General features: G+C 41.9%; 1 protein-coding gene across 10 annotated transcripts in view; it reads right to left on the reverse strand.

Moving 5' to 3' along the window:
- The window catches only part of GPM6B (glycoprotein M6B), a 107,059-nt gene that overhangs the window by 16,488 nt on the left and 74,325 nt on the right, over positions 1-16,246 (reverse strand). For 2 of the 10 annotated variants that reach the window (XM_032100666.1, XM_032100665.1), the window contains exon 2: positions 8,395-8,514. The exons of 4 other annotated variants lie outside the window; for them this stretch is intronic. In XM_032100666.1, the coding sequence (XP_031956557.1) occupies positions 8,395-8,514 (120 nt within the window). Of the gene's footprint in view, positions 1-8,394; positions 8,515-15,823; positions 16,120-16,246 lie in introns of those variants that run through there. 4 more of the 10 variants (XM_032100667.1, XM_032100663.1, XM_032100673.1 and 1 more) reach the window with 4 other exon arrangements.

Genomic DNA, 16,246 nt, shown 5'->3' on the forward strand with positions numbered 1-16,246 from the left:
CATGACAATTATCTGCCACTAATCCACAGACCCTCGAACACAAGGCAACAGTGGCAGACCCCCTCTCACCTCTCAGCAACTAGCAGCTGCACAGATCGTCTTTGTGGCCATACTCTTTGTCTTCCTCTGCAGTCCAAGTAAAAAGGCATCACAGAATTTGGGTGGCTTTCATTTTCTCAGTGCAGAACAAAGCCAAGGGACAACCTCAGAGGTGTCTAAAGCAACCACATTATTTTGGGCACAGAAAACTGCCCAAATGCAGAACTGCAGGAACTACTCACCTTGACCCCAAGACTAAAGCAGGAATCAGAGAGACTTTGGTACACCTGGAAATAGCACACAGCCATCTTGCAAGCACATGAAGCATCTCAAACCAGCATGTTTCCAAGAGACAGCATCCATCCATACGTAGTCATTCTGCACCCAAATTGACAGCAGAGCTACACAGCCTCCTGCCAGAGGGTAACTAACTGCGGGACACAACCTCATCGCAGTGCTGGGGCTGCCAGACCTCCCCCCCAGATCCCACTGTGAACACTCTTTATGAGCAGATTAAAGCCATGCCTAGCCTGAGCAATACAACTGATTTTATGATTTTAACAGAAGACTAAAACAGTACTGCTAAGAGCAGCTTTCAAAACCAGCTACAGTTTGAAGCTCATCAAGAACTAAGATACGCGTACCAAGCTTCCCAAAGAAGCACTGAAGCAAAGCAGAGGATTTCTGAAAACAATTAGAAAGCTTTCCAGGAAGCCTTTATGTTCTCTCTCTGTAACTCCAAGTCAGCAACTATCTTCACACAGTACAACTGAAACCCCAGGATGATGTTTGTCTAGCTCATGTTCACAAAATAACTTGCTAATACTCTGATGACAACTGCAGGCTGAAGGCCTGTGAACTCAAGCTGACAAAAATAAGTAGTATTAAAATAAGTTCAGCTCCAATTTTCTGTTAGTTTTTACTTTCCATATGGCCAAAACACTGAACTGTTCAGCTGTATACCCACTTCCAATGAAACAGTGTAAAATGATTTAAATATGAAACTGTACAGCACAAACACACATCACTGCATCTCCCCTTTCAATGGCCATTTTGTACGAGGCATCACTAGAACCTTTTGTGCAACTCAGCAGAATAAAAACATTTTTTGTCCTCAGGCTGGCGAGCAGCAGTTGCCATGGAGTCAGGTTAATAACAGCCCAATGATTTGCCCAGAGCTGCCTGTGATCTTGGCTATAGATTTAACACACTCTCAGAAGGAGGCCAGCTAAAACAAAGACTGAGATTATTCTCTAGGGAATGAATGCTATTAAACACACACACACACAAATATTCTTGCTAAAGGACAAAAATAAAGAGAAGAGAAAGAAACAGGAACCGGCTATTCTTTTAAACTCCTGGAAGCTATCAGTCACAGGAAATTGGTAAAGGATGAGCCTACATATGTACATAAATCAGCAATGAGTTGCTCAATGTATGAAGAACAATTATACAATCTGCCCAGCAGTGTATAGCCTACTGCATATATGCAGGGGCTTAGCCATTCAATTTCCCATGCCAAATGGTGACTGTGTGGCTAAACCTCCATTGGTACTTTAAGTACAGCTTTAAGATTTAAACTCGGAACAGCAAGGTAATAGAGAAATAATGGAAAGTGGTCTTAAAATAAAAAAAGAAGAAGAGGCAGTTCTTGGACTACCTTATCCTACTAAGGTCAAATCTGTGCTTTGGAAATGACAAAAGACAATGCAATAGGATCAGGTAGCTTCCTTGATTATTCCTAGGGCTTGCTCTAGGAAGATCATACATCATTCAAGCCCAGACTTAAAAAGCTGGGACAGGCAGATGTTCACAAAGCCATGCCTCAAAGCAAAGCATGGAAAACGTGATGTAAAGAAGGAATATCCACACCTCCTGGACAGAAAACCAGCCTGTTGTCTAATGTTCCAAACACCTCCTAGGTTGAACGAGTACCTCAGTGCACCTCTGGTACTAACCACGGGCCCATAGCCAAGGTCACTATGGAACAAAAAACCAAGGAACCAAGAAAACCTGAAAGGAGCTTTGAAAAGTTTTCCCTTTCAGGGAACTAAACCTCCAGGATCCTGTGACTGTCTGCCATGAGTTAGTTCCCACTTTCTTTTCTTTAGAAGTTTGTTTTCTTTCCCTCACATGAAAGATAAAGCAATGGGCATCATTTTCTCCTCACCACTCACTTCCTGTAATTGTGTAATGCATTTTAGGAAATCCTGGCCTGTCAGACACCAGCCCAGTTAATACATGGCAGAAATTGCACATCATGTTCCACCACAGAACCACAATCTCTGTTGGCTTCAGCACCACAGCTCAGGGAGCAAGTGGGGAGGAACTCTTTTAACAAAAAGAAGGTTGCAAGAAATCCAAGGGAAAAAAAGCACTAGGTAACACCTCAGATGAAAGCACTAGAGAATATCTTAAATGTAGCCATCACATATAAATCGGGCTCATTACTACACATCCACAGGAGCCTAGTGTTGGTAGCACTACTCCCAATTCACAAATAAATGTAAGAGGACAACTCACTACTTGACGCTCACCTCCTGCTTCCCCAGTGCTGAAGATTACTCAATGCCAAGCATGAATAATACCCTTGGAGTCCTAAATCACCATGGATCTTTGTCAGAAAATGAACTTTATGTCAATGAAAGCAAATGCCAATTTTACTGTCTGCCACCCACCGTATTTTTTAAAATTTCCAGTCTGAATGGCTTATGCATGCTAGGATGTACATTTTCCTACATGCTGCATGATTGGCAGCCATGGGAGAAGCAGTGAGGGATGTGGGAATAGACTAATACCTCAGAAACAAAACTGGAATGTACTTCTTTCTTCTCTGCATGAGACTAAGCCAATATCTGGCAATAACTCCTCACATCTGTCACCCACACCTGCAGCCAAGGGTCAGTGGCAACACAGTAAGATAAAACATTTAACTTTACAAGAGTAAGTTTAAAGCCTGTGACAAATTTCTCTCCACACTTTGGTAAGGATACTAAAATAAAAAGGCTCTGCATTAAATCACATGGAAGTCTTTGTCCAAGCTCTATCCTTACCCATTGCTGCTCATCTTAAATTTTGCTGATTTACAGAACACGACACACGGCTAAAATTGCTGTTACTACTTAGAATAAATGTTCACTCACCACACTTCTGGATTAACATTAAACAGACTAAATAAGTGATAAGCTCAAATACAGAAAATCCTTTCTTCTCCTCCCACAAACCTCTTGAAGCTCTTCCACAGAAAACTTCCTTTCAAGCTCAGTATTTACTAATTTTGCCTTTTTGTCCAACACAAATAAGAAGTTGTAAAATTAACTTATACAGAATTTAACTCATGAGAGCCAAAAAACTTAATATAAGTGCACTTTAGTCTAGCCAGATTGATAATCTCCCCACTGTATTTGCATTCCCCTCTTCCAGGATTGTTAATCAATAACTCCTTCCTGGCCAGAAGAGTCCCTGTGATGGAGGGGACATGACCTTTGGAGAACACAGCCATCAGGGCTGCCACAAAGGATCAGACCTGAAATGCAGCAAGACATCTCTGTTATCCTTCAAAGTGGCCAGCACAAGATGCTACTTCCAAGTAAAAACCTGTGAGATCTGGGGTGGTCTGATCCATCCAGTAAATCTCATCCCAATCTCTACTATTTAAGAGCTACCTGAAGAACAACTAGCTCCTTTCTGAAGGTCATCAGCATTAATTGTAACTTCTCCAGTTATTCTTGATACAGATACAAGATGTTTGTTTCAGCACTGTCATACAGCTAGTTCCCCTCTTCTGAGAAGGTATTTATTCTCTGTTATCCATTAGATGCTTCCATATTCATGTGTAGAAGAGAACTAAAAGTCCTTGCTCACACCTCCTGTGCTGGAAACCAACACAGAGAAAGCAGGAGAATTGGTGCACACTAAGAACAAGCATCTCACAGCCTGGAGGAACCATTATCAGACCCTTTTTTCAAATCCACAGAGCACCAAGTATCTCTGTGGTATTGTATGAGTAATGATAATAAGTGACTCCTGAATTTGTCACCAAAAATACAGTAAGCACAGGTTTCAAATCAAGCACTTTTTTTTTCTACCATGATTAACAAAAACCCCACAAACAAACAAAAAAGTCCAAACAAACCAAACAACCTTTCAGAGGTTATCAATGTTCATCCATAGCAAAAGCTATTTTTTTTTTCTCTCACTAAAGAAAAAATGATGTTCAAATTGGAGAAAAGGCTGTTTTACCACGGCAAGATTTGTTTCTTCTGGATGATGTTAAACGATGCAGAGAAGACTCTAAGAACAGATAGCAGTAATCATAACCATCTTTTTTTTTTTTTTCTCTCCAAATCTCTTCTTCCCAAATCAGCAGTTCTTATAGGAAAAAAAATTGCACTCCCATTGCAGGAACCAAACCTGTTTCATGCAAAGACAGATGATCTGAATGGGTTTTTTACATGCCTTATCCAGTTTACCTTCTTCAAATTTAGTGAAATACACACACTCCCCCCATCTATATCATTCCAACATCTGCAAGGCTCATTAAGCTCACAGGTGTTCTGAAGTCATCTTTTTCAAACAGTGAAATCTACTACAATAGAATAGGAATCACTACATCCATAGTTATTGCAAGTGCCCATCCCAGGTGTTTGCTGTATGAGAGAAAGGAGTTGGACCTGCACAGGAAGAAGCTGCTGTCCCATGAGATAGTGGGATGAGAGAATAGCTCTTTACTGCATTTGGACAAAGGTCAGGCAGAATTTTATTTTAATTTATGTCTTCTCTGTTTTACTTTTGGCCCATGAAACAGTGGAATCCACAGCAGAAGAAAAACATCTAACTTATATTTTGGAAAAGGCCTTACTTCAAACAGGTTTCAGTGGGAATTGTTGAGGAGGGATATTTCTTAGCCTTAAGCTACTTCTGCAGGAAAAAAATAAGCTGGTGATTTAAAGAGAGAGACTTCTCACATAAGGGGCAGATCAGGCACTATTGATATAAGCTTTGGTGTTATTTCTCCTGGAGACTTGTTCTAGTATTTTACTATCCAAAATAACCCTCGGGATTCAGTGCAGCCTGAGCATGTGGAAGCGCTCATTGGCACACAGAGCTCCAAGTTCAAACACATTGTACCAGCAAGGGCAGCTGCTGCTCCAAACTGGGGCTGTAACTCAGCCGACACATCAACAACTCACTGCTCAACAGGCCTGACGTCCCTCCTTCCTTTCTGCCCTTGCCCTGGCCTCCCTCCCCTCGCTTCCCTTATTTTTGTTTCCTTGGAAAAACGCTCTGGAGGGTCAACATGCAGGAACTGCTGCTTCAATAGGTGCCAGCCAAGGCAATGATTTTGGACAAACTCAAGGTAGAGAGGTAAAAGAGATGAAGCAATGGGCAGACTGCCAAAGATATCCAAATGCCTGGAGGTCTAGACAAGCACAGTGTGGAAATACAAAGGCACCTAAGCATTTCAGTTCCATGAGCGACTTCCACAGCTCTGTGAAAATCTGTAAGGACATTTGGGTTTCCTTGATCCAACCATCCTCCAGACCCACCTGTAACTTGGCTGACATGATTTTTAAACCTGACTTTTACTTTAATCAAAGGTGAACATCTTACCTGGAAGACTGGAGTTGAAACTCTTAGCTCCACCTTTCTGCCAGCTGTAACTCACCTCACCCTCCACCAGCCTTCAGCACTCAGCAGAAGAGCAAGACTTTTGCCACACTGGATTTCAGGCACCGCTATCGACCGCTTCCCCAGTTGACTCCTCCCTAAACTATAAAGAAGCAAACGAGAAACACAACCTCTCTCTCCCTAGAGCTGAGGGCCAAAACCAGTGTGTGTGTCTGGGTGTGGGGGTGTGTGTATTCCAGCATGGCAGATCTCAGATTCAGAAGGCAAATTCTCAATTTAAGAGATAACTGAAGATGCAAAGATCTTCCCAGACATTTACGCAACTATGGAACAAGAGGAGTAATAAGAAACCTGAACTGTAACTGCAGAAGTCCTTTGCCCTGCAACAGCTTTCATGCAGGTATTTCCCCAGCTGAATCCTCACCACATCATTCCCAAAACTTGAGCTTGTTTCAGCCAAGGAGCAGTAAGGCTGTTTCAATGAGATACTCCACATTCACATGCCCTTATGTGCTCAGAGAGCAGCTGAAACACCTCCCAGCATCTGGGGAAGCAAGTTTCAGGGGAAAAAAAAAAAAAAAAAAAAAATTCCCATAAAGCAAACAACACCCACCCAACCTGGAATAGTGCCTACAGCTAAGCTCATGTCAAACAACTATTGCAAAGTTTCTCTTTCTAGAGAAAAGATGGTACTTTGCTTTCTGGGGAAAAAATTGTTTTAGCATTTTGAAAGGCTCATTAAGCTTGCAGGTGTTCGGGGATGTCTTGGCTCCAGCACTGCAGTGGATCTCCCACACTGACTCTTCCCTTGTTGCTCAAGTGCTGAATTCAAGCTTAAATTAGGGAAGTGAGATCATGTTGTACATGGAGACGCTGGGAGAAGAGGTGCCCTCATAGTGAGGTCCATTTGGACACTGACGGAGGAGACAAAGGCACCCAAGAAATCACGTGTCTTGTCAAAGCAGCAGAGGGTATTTCAGCACAGCAGCCAGTCCCACCCGGCAGTGGGGAGCTGTAGGCCAGTGCTGAGGGGAGGCATCTTATAGCAGGGATTTGTGTTGGGACTGAAGTGACATTTTCCCTCCAATCTAAGTGACAGGAGCAAAGACCAGCATTTTCACAGTGGCTAATCCATCACTGGCAGGTTGGTTTTACTCAAGACCTGTTCAGAGAGATTTAATTGCTGCCTAAAAAACTTTTAATTTCTTCAACTGCAGCCATTTAAAACATCTTCCCTTGAACTGGCATTTCTGGGCTCTGGCAGTGGGGTTTTTTTTACCCCATCAACAAGAACTCTTTCATCCTCAACTCCTCCATGACAGGCACATTTACCTACATGTTAGCTCAGAAAGACTCCCAAGGCAGACTGAAAAGGGTTCAGTTGCCTAAACAAGGGTTTCTAGCACCATTTTAGGTGCCAGACTCCCAGCTGCTGTAACAGAAGGCTGTGCATCTCCGTGTCCTGGCTCATCTGTGCCAGCACATATGGACATGTCTCATCACTGGGGACAGCTGAAGGGGCCCAAGACCCTGATAACCAGGGCCTAGCCTGCTCCTTCCATGTCCTTCACAGCCCAGGCAGGCAGCATTCATAATCTACCACTCCTTCCCGAAGCATTTCTTTTGTGTGTAAAATATCCCATGTGCACTAAACGTGAAGTTTGGAAATGTCTTCTGGCAGCCCCAAGCCTGTCACCCAGGCAACTTATCATAAAATATGGTAAAAATTACTATTGATACTGAAGACAGAGATCATAATTTGTGACCTAAGTATTTGGGGGGAAAAAAGGCCATTTGAAATACGTAAATATTTGAATCCTAAAGCATAAGAGTATGAAAATATAATGGAAAGGGGAAGGATGAGGCAGCAAGCTTTGGTGAATATCTCCCTGCATTGCTATTAAAGTCTGATGCGGCGGCAGGCTTCTTCAGCAAACAAGCTGTCAAGCAGGCTTCAGTCAATCAGCTCCATAAAGAGAAGAGGATTCTGGATAGAGCTAGCTGCAAAGGCTGGCTCTGAGCATATATATCCCTTGCTGTGCCATCCATCAGTCAGACTGGAATTTTCCAATGTGATCAATCATAGGCTTGATTTCAGGTGCCTTTCTGAGATGCTTCAAAACTCAATTCCCCCACAGACCCTTAAAATAAAGCTTCAGGAAAACTATATAGGATCTTCTTGAGGTCTCAAGCTGGACATCAAAAGGACAGGCATGTAGGATCACCAAACCATTTTTACAGCCTCACCTGAAATCCTCCTTTAGACCCTGACATACACACTTAGTGCTTCTAACAAGGGAAAATTGCAAACCAAACCACAGAATGATCTCTAGGAAGCACATTGTAGGATACCAGTAAGTCAGATGTGCTGTCACTGCTTTAGTGTCATTTCTGCATTTGTGGCTGATGAGTCTGATAGATTCATCCACATAAATCCCCATATTATTTCATCTCATCCGTAAACAGTTTTGAAGCAATTGGGAGCACAGTTAAAAGGAAGCTGTCCCTCACTACTCATTTTCGTCTTTCAAGCATTAACAATGAAATTCAAATTTATGTCAAGTATTCATACAAAAGAAGTAGACTCCTTACAGCCTTAACAGACAAAACAAGAAAAACAGAGGAATGTTTATCTTAAATTGTTAGGACTACTACAAAGCATTAAGTTTATGCTACTACCATTTCTGATCTCTTTATTTCCCTTTCACCCAGCCCTTTATTTACCTTGAATCCCCAAAGGACTAATATTGCCTCTCAATGCTGGCACATGATGGTACCGGTGTGGCCTTGAACTCCTGTACATCCAGTGGTACCTGCCAATTTCCATTTCTGGTCTGGTGATCACTGCCAATTTTAGGTGGTAAAAAGTCAGTGTCACCAGCAAGTTTTAGTTCAGTACTTTCAGTCATTTAACTTTAAAAACAAGAGCCCAAAAAAACACACTGTAGTTTCATAACTGATACAACATAACCTTACAGACTAAGGGAGAGATTAGGAGGGATGATCAACAGGGAAATGCTCACACAAGTGTTAAGAAAGGTTGAATAGCTGAAAGTCCACCTAGGATTTGAGTTAAAACACATAGGGAAGGGCTTTCTATTCCTTACCCACACCCACTCTAATGTCTCCCTCTCTTTGTCCATGACAAAAAGCTCTGCTCCAGAAGTAAAGGAATGTAAAGTCATAGAAAATCACATTACCTGTTTTTAAAAAATACTCTAATGCTGTCAAAGAAAAAGGTTATTGCTTTATGTCTAGGTAGGGCAAACACAAAGGTTTGCTCTGATACTTTCTTATATTAAAAAAATAAAAGTTTGTGGGCTTTATTTCACATAGGCTCTGCTCACATCCAAAAATCTGGACCAAGTGTGTTAAAAACTATTTGTCCCAGGTTCATGACCAAGAAGAGCAGTCCTGCTTCTCCTTGTCTTTTCAGAGGAAGCCCAGCAACAAGACCCCACATGCGGTAACTCACCTCACCCACTCACACACTCTTTGCACACTCATTGGCACAGGGTTTCTGTGCCCCTGAAAGAGACCACTGGGGAAACAGCATCAAAGCACTTTTGAGCCTACATGTCCCCCATTGGTACCCCTATAGCCTTGTCAAAGCTGTCAGGGTGAGACAGCTTTTATTCCAAATGCACCAGGGTCCCCCTCTGCAGTGGCTAAATGAGAAAGCAACCATCATTTCTGGCTGAAGCAAATCCAATTCAGCAGTGTTTGGGCACGTGGAGAAAGTGAAGGTTGTGGGGATGAAAACCCTATCTACTGTAGACCAGATTAGAGACAAATTTCAGGGGGTAGGAGAAGTAGAAATGCCATAAATTTCTAGCCTTTGAGGGGCTCAGAAGGTCCTGGACCTGGTCCCTCTCTCATGCGGTTTTGCTGTTTGTGCAGTGAGGAGCTTGGCACAGCCGTATTTGCATATGTCAAGAGGACAAAAAAAATCTTGGCCTTGAATCCAAATGTTGGATCTAGAGATTTAAACCAAGAATTTGTTCATCTTCTTTATCAGCAAATGAACTCCAATACTGAAAGAGTCTTTTAGGTTTTGTACATGAATTTAGTATCAATAGCTCTCTAAAGGATACTTTGTGGCTTAGTAATTTTCCCCTCTCTGAATCTCACACACAAACCAGCAAGCAGATGTCAGTAAACCTTCCACAGAAGACATTATTTCGTGTTGTATGGCTTACTCTTCCTCTTACTTGTCTTAGGAAAGACAAGTTCCACATCTTATGAGCATAACAAAATGCAAAATGTGTTGAAAATACTGGTCCAAAATGACTGCACACTCTCAGGATGATATCATCTTCTGCTCAGAGAGGAACAATCCTGCTTGTGAGATCACAAGGAATGCCATAATAATTGAATTGGATATAAAATGGAAATGAAAATTCTTCGCTAGCACTGCATACCTCCTCTCCTCTGCCTCCCCAATGTCTGCGCCCTGCCTTTTTGAAGCTACTTACTGGACACAGGTAAAAGATTCAGACTTTAAAAAAAAAAAAAAAAAAAATTAACCAGCTGCAAAGACTTCCAAAAAGAAAAGAATTCTTCATTTGCACTGCAGCAGCATCTAAACCAAACCTTTGACATCAAGATTTTATCTTACTAGCTTGAACCCACAGTTTGAGATTTCTCCTGCAGTGGCCACAAAAAGCACTTGTTCAGAGCAGCAGAGCAGGCAGCTCCTTTTCTCCCTTAGCCTGGGGGAACACTTGGTGAAGTCACCTGTCTGCTGTGGTACAAATATCAAACCCTGAAACACAGAGACAGCATGTAGACTTTGTAGCATCATTTCTGTAAATGAAAATATTCTATGGAGTTGGTTTCTTTAATTAGCAGTTTCTGGTTTTGCAGTAACAGGGCTCCTTTCATTAGGAGGCAGTTCAAACTCCATAAGGAATCTCAGTTTTCCCACTGCTCTGCAGAGACACTTAGCAATGGCTATTGGGTAGCCCTTAATGCATGCCCGGCACGACCTCTGAAGATGAAGAGAATCTCTGGGTGACTTTGCTGGGACCCACCCAGGCCCACTCATGTAAAATCAACACCCAGTCAAAAGCTCCGTGGGCTTCAGTGGCATAACAACTACTGCACACAGTCTGTACCCACTGGAATTTAACTCTGTACCCCGAATAGTTGGGAAGCAAACAGGCTTAAAGGGCTTCTTTACCTTTTGCTTTTTGAGGAACTAACTGCATTAATTGCATTCCCTGGTCTAGGTTACAATACCCTTCACCCACAGCCAAGCTCCCATGGCTCGAGGCCTCCTGTTGGAACCAGGTTGTCCTCAATCCTGCACAGACACACCAGCTACAGAACTGACAATGTTTTCATGCCACACCACGCAGGCACACGGATGGCGACCATGGTGTTCAATATTCATTGCGATGAATCATCTTGCACGCCTGTAATAAAAATTCACAGGGCTCAACATCCTCATGCTCACTGCCTTTATAATAAGGTTTTAGAGGAAACAGACAGTTTTGACATTTATCTGTCTCAGCTGATGAAGCAGTCCATGGGAGCAAAGAGAGGATGTTGTTTCGTCATTGATGGTCTGGTGATGAATACTGGACAAGGAGGAAGGCTGGCCAGAAAATGGGGAAGGGTCAGAGTAACTGAAGGAGACCTTCCCCCCTCTTTGCTTCCCTCTTTAGCCTCTTTGCTCCTGCTGCAAAATCCACTGTGCACATACAGTGCCATCTGGGTTCCCCCCACCCCCCGTTACCATATCCCATGGCACATATGTCTAGGTTTTTTGCTTTCACGAGGTTGTTCAGATCAGTAGGAGTACATTCTCCGAGTATTTTTCAACCCCCTCCTATTTAGAAACCAAATCCTATTCATTAAAACCTAAATCGCTAAGCCTGCCAAATTATTATCCCCAGAATATCGCGTGTCCCAGATTCTCCCTGGGCTGGACCTCTCTTCCTACAGTTGTATTCTTCAGGGACTTAGAGCAGTTATTGTTGTCAGTGGATCTGAAACACTAATCAACTGCTTGAAATGGGGAAAAATATGCAGCATACTAAAAATCTTTGAATGGCTTGACAGCTCTGACACCACTGTGTGAGTCTACCATTAAGTGGGTACCTTAGAAATTTTGGTTGATGATCATAATACATATTTTAAAAAAAACCTTTTTTTTTCAATTTGTTGTAATGAAAAATACATCTGTGATGTATCAAAATGTCATAAGCTCACTGTGTAAAAATAACTTTCCTAAAAGTGAAATAGACTGCACGACAATCCATTCCTTTCTCACGTGTTTAAATAAAGCTGTAAAGTGCAACAACTGTACAACTGGGTGTAATAGTGTAAGAAAAGAAAAGTATTTTCTTTATATTTTGACTAGTATATGCTTATCTATTTAGAGCTTAAAAGCTGAAACATGGCTTCATATACCATGAGAATAATAAAGCTCACAGCTATTACTGAGCACGAGATCTTCTTTTATCAAGAGCACATAAGCAGGGAAGAGCCAATTAAAAGGGACCTTTAGTACAACTGCTCAAATTGGTCTCCATTATTCCTCAGCACAGCATAGGCAATTTGAACATCATATGTATTCATATAGAGAAACTACACTCTGGTATCATGGTTTTCTTCTATCCCATGTGTAATTGGTGAATTCACCATGGTCATCCACAGTTGGGGTTTATTTTCTTTTTTTTCTTCTTTTTCTTTTTTATTAATTTTGCAACTTGGTAGTATTTCTCACAGTTAAGTGAAAAGGGAAACTTCTTGTCTCTGTTAATGTGTATCAGGATCTATATCCTTCACGGCTGATGCAAAACGGCATTTCGCTTTTCTTATTTATTCCACCTCAGTAAATCTGCCTGCCCAGCCCTCACATTTTGATTTAATTTAATGCCTGCAAGATAAACCCTGTCATTTGTAATAATTTTTAAACCTTCATCTTTAAAATGCATCCAATCTGTCCTGCAGCCCTGCAAAGTATCTGTTAAACATTTTGCTTCAGCTTTCATGGTGTTCTCCTCTGATAAGGGCTGCTGGTACACAGTATAAAGCTGACTTATTTCTTATCTCCATCAACATGGGGGTTGTTCCAATTCCAATTAAAAAAACTGGGGCAGCAGCCACTCATCTGGGCGCAGAGAAACAAATGTCAGATAAACACGGAATCCATCAGCTGCGTAGTATCACTGCCTGAATCATGAAAATAGTTAAAAGATAGAAGGGGAATTCTATACAGTTTAGCAAACTTTAAGAATCTAAATAATTTTCAATCATTTTAATTTATAACCCAGTAATTATTCATAAAGCACATTAGCTTGTGCAAATTGTCTCAGCTACACTGCAGTCCAAAATAGCTGGCTGTCCACATCTGCCACAGAGATGGGAAACACAAACCAATACCTGTGTGACACCACCGCTCACATACGACTGCTTCGGGTGCTCAAACTGAAAACAGACCTCACTGCTCATGCCAAGTGCTCTGGAAGCATTGCTCTCCAGTGTTCTCCCAAGTACCGGCAGCCCGGTACACAGACAGCATGTAGTCCTAGTCCAGCTTCCTCCAAGTGTTTATTCCACAAAACTGCAGTACATCAAGAAGGTCCTTGCATTGAAAACACACCCCAGAAACATGCAGTTTAAAATTCTGGTAAAGGGAAAAAACCTCTTAGCTTAAAAGTATGATTTGCTATTAGTTAAATGCAGATACTTTCCCCAGAACCTGGCAGTGAAAAGCATACAGGGTGTGAACTTGAATACCCAAAGCAGAATGCTCATCATCTTCCCTTGCTCAGACTTAGCAATTGCAGCATCTCCCAAACCCCTCCAGATGATAGTTTATCTCCTTAGGCTTTGCAATTAATTTCTAGAAGAAAGAGTTAAAAGACGCTGTGATAGCACTTCAACTGCTTCAAGCTGTGGCAGTTGCCTTGAAATCACTGGATCTAGGGCATCTCATAAAGGATGGCCATTACCAAGTCCAGGTGGGATCCTAGAGGGAGAAGTAAATGTTGCAAGGCTGGCAAGCATGTGAGGCATAACAAGAGTTCTGGTCCAGACTAAACGGAGGAGTCATCTTCTGTTTTATACCCCAAAATGAAGCAGCAGCATTTCCCTGCAGGTTTCTTTACACAGAGAAAAAGCCCATTTTCCTCCCTGGGAGCTGCTGGTAAAAGAGCCCTTTTGAAACATTCTGACATTTGAGAAGTACCTGATGCCTGCTGAGCCCATCTGAAAACCCAACTGGTCTCGACAGATTTAGCACTTTGGAAAATCTGCCCCTCAAAACCAAATACGACTCCTCCATGACCACTTCACAGCAGTAACTTTATAAGGGAATCTGGTCTATTTGTTTTACTATAAAAATTAGGACTGTTTCAGCTTTCTGCACTTTATTTGATGTGAAGCATATTGAGAATTTAAGTGAATATACAGAGCATAATGTGAGAGACCATGTGTTACTTTCAGGAATCAGAGGACCGGCAAGAACAAAGCCTACAAGTGTTACATACATACACCTGTGTAACAGATCCAAAGCATAAAATTATCATAGAAAACCTAGGAAATGGTGGTAACATTGGGATAGGAGGCTCCCTTGCTTGCATTCGATGAAAGCAACAGATCAACCACCTTGACTTGGAAGCAGATTTACTGTTCTACATGTTGTGCTTTCATCCTTGCCAAAACAAAAGGGAAGCCATAAACTCATCATAAACACACTCAGCAACACATTTTGTTTTGCACAGCTGCTAATGCATACAAATAACTTTCTTTAGTATTTATTGTAACATGAATTCCATCGGTTTAAAAGGAGCTTGTCAATCAGGAGAAAGAATTGCTGTAATTTTTGAAGAATGATCAGTTCAAGGTGGTTTTATAGTCAATCTATCCAGGACATTTTGTACATTAATTACTCAAAATCTGCAGTAAGGTGGGTTATTGTCCACATACACTAATGGCTTTCAGAGTTTAATCTCTCATCAGTGGACCTCCTTTTGTGAAATCCCTAAGGGATTATGTAGTACTGTGTCTAATCACTTGACAAATTTCATTTACTTGAAACTGAAGCTCATTTTATATGAAGTGTGTAGCAGAAGTCAGATTCAAAGTAGGAAAACAAAATCTGTTACTGGACAGTACCAGGATTTATCATGTTTATATCTGAACTGCTTAACAATCGATGAAAGAATTCTGCTTGGGGAAATGCATTAGTTGTTTATCATCTGCTTAAGCCTATGAGATACCAGATGAGATACTCAGATTGCTTATAAACGATACACAACAGGTTAAAAAATATGACTCAAGTAAAAAGAGAGGAAATTTTAAAAATTTTGTTACTGTAGTCTACTACACTGAAGAGGAACGGCTATTTGACATAAATTATACGACACAGAAACAAAATATCCCTTGCTGGTTGAATTTACGATCTGAAGTTCAGCACTCCAAACCAACCAGAATCACCTGTGAAGCTGGGATGGCTGAAGCACCTCTCTTTCTGCATTGCCATCTCCCTACCACAGAACCATTACCATGGAATTGTTCTCTCCATTAAGCAGCAATTCTCAGTGATTAACACATCCTGAAATCTAATGTTGCAAAACTCACTGCACTGTTCCCCCTTATCATAGTGCAGGCAGATCTCTACTAAAGTGCAATTTGCCAGATGACACCATAGAAAAGGAATTTTAAAAATAAGAGTAGTATTTGGCATCAAGCTCACTACACGACGGTTGTGTGACATTATAATGTATTATAGGTTGCTATAACCTAGGTCTCCCACACTGCATTGCAAAGCCTTGCTACATGGCTAGTCCCGATGAAAACACCAGATTACGGCTCTGAAAACAACAACCACACAGACACACGCTACCTCTGTAAACCAAATTAACCAAAATCTGTCAAAGATGCAGCAATAACAAGACTTCTTTAGCAAGCATCATTTCAGGTAGGGTTAGGACAGATTCAGAGCAAATACAGACACAGACAGAAAGCTTGATGCTCTATTAATTTGTTGTCAAGCCATGCAGGAAAGGACGGCTGAAAGCCCGAAGATGCAGTAATGATTGTTTAAGAGCTATTTGAAAAAGTGACAAAACTGGCCTAAACCTCTTTAAGCCCCCTGAATGAAAAGATTTAAACAGGCTATTGTTAGACCCCGGGGTACCTTTTTTCTCTTGGCTTTGTTCTGCATTTTCCTCCGCTGCAGTTTCCATGGCTGGCTTCATACCATCCACCAAAAATGCCGCCCCCCCTCCCCCCCCAGCAAGCACTTTTTCTCTTCGCCTCCTTTCTCACTCCCTTCCGTCTCCTATTTACAGCGGCGGTGATTGAGCGGCTCTGTTCTCCCGTACAGTAGATTACAGTCTTTTCCAAAATGCCAGAAAAGTCTTGTCAGCTTCAATTTCGCTCCTCTGACTGGTCCACGAGAAGCTGTGCCAGCTCGCTCAGCTATACGTCACCACGGTCCCCAGCTATAAAATAGCCATCCTGAGGCTCGGCTTGCCACACCGTGGGGACCAGCATCACCCGCTCGCGCCCCCTTCCTCCTGCCCTCCGCTCTTCCCCTCTTTCCCCGTCTCCCAACAAA

This window comes from Corvus moneduloides, chromosome 2, assembly GCF_009650955.1.
Source record: "Corvus moneduloides isolate bCorMon1 chromosome 2, bCorMon1.pri, whole genome shotgun sequence".
In the NCBI taxonomy this organism is placed as follows: domain Eukaryota; kingdom Metazoa; phylum Chordata; class Aves; order Passeriformes; family Corvidae; genus Corvus; species Corvus moneduloides.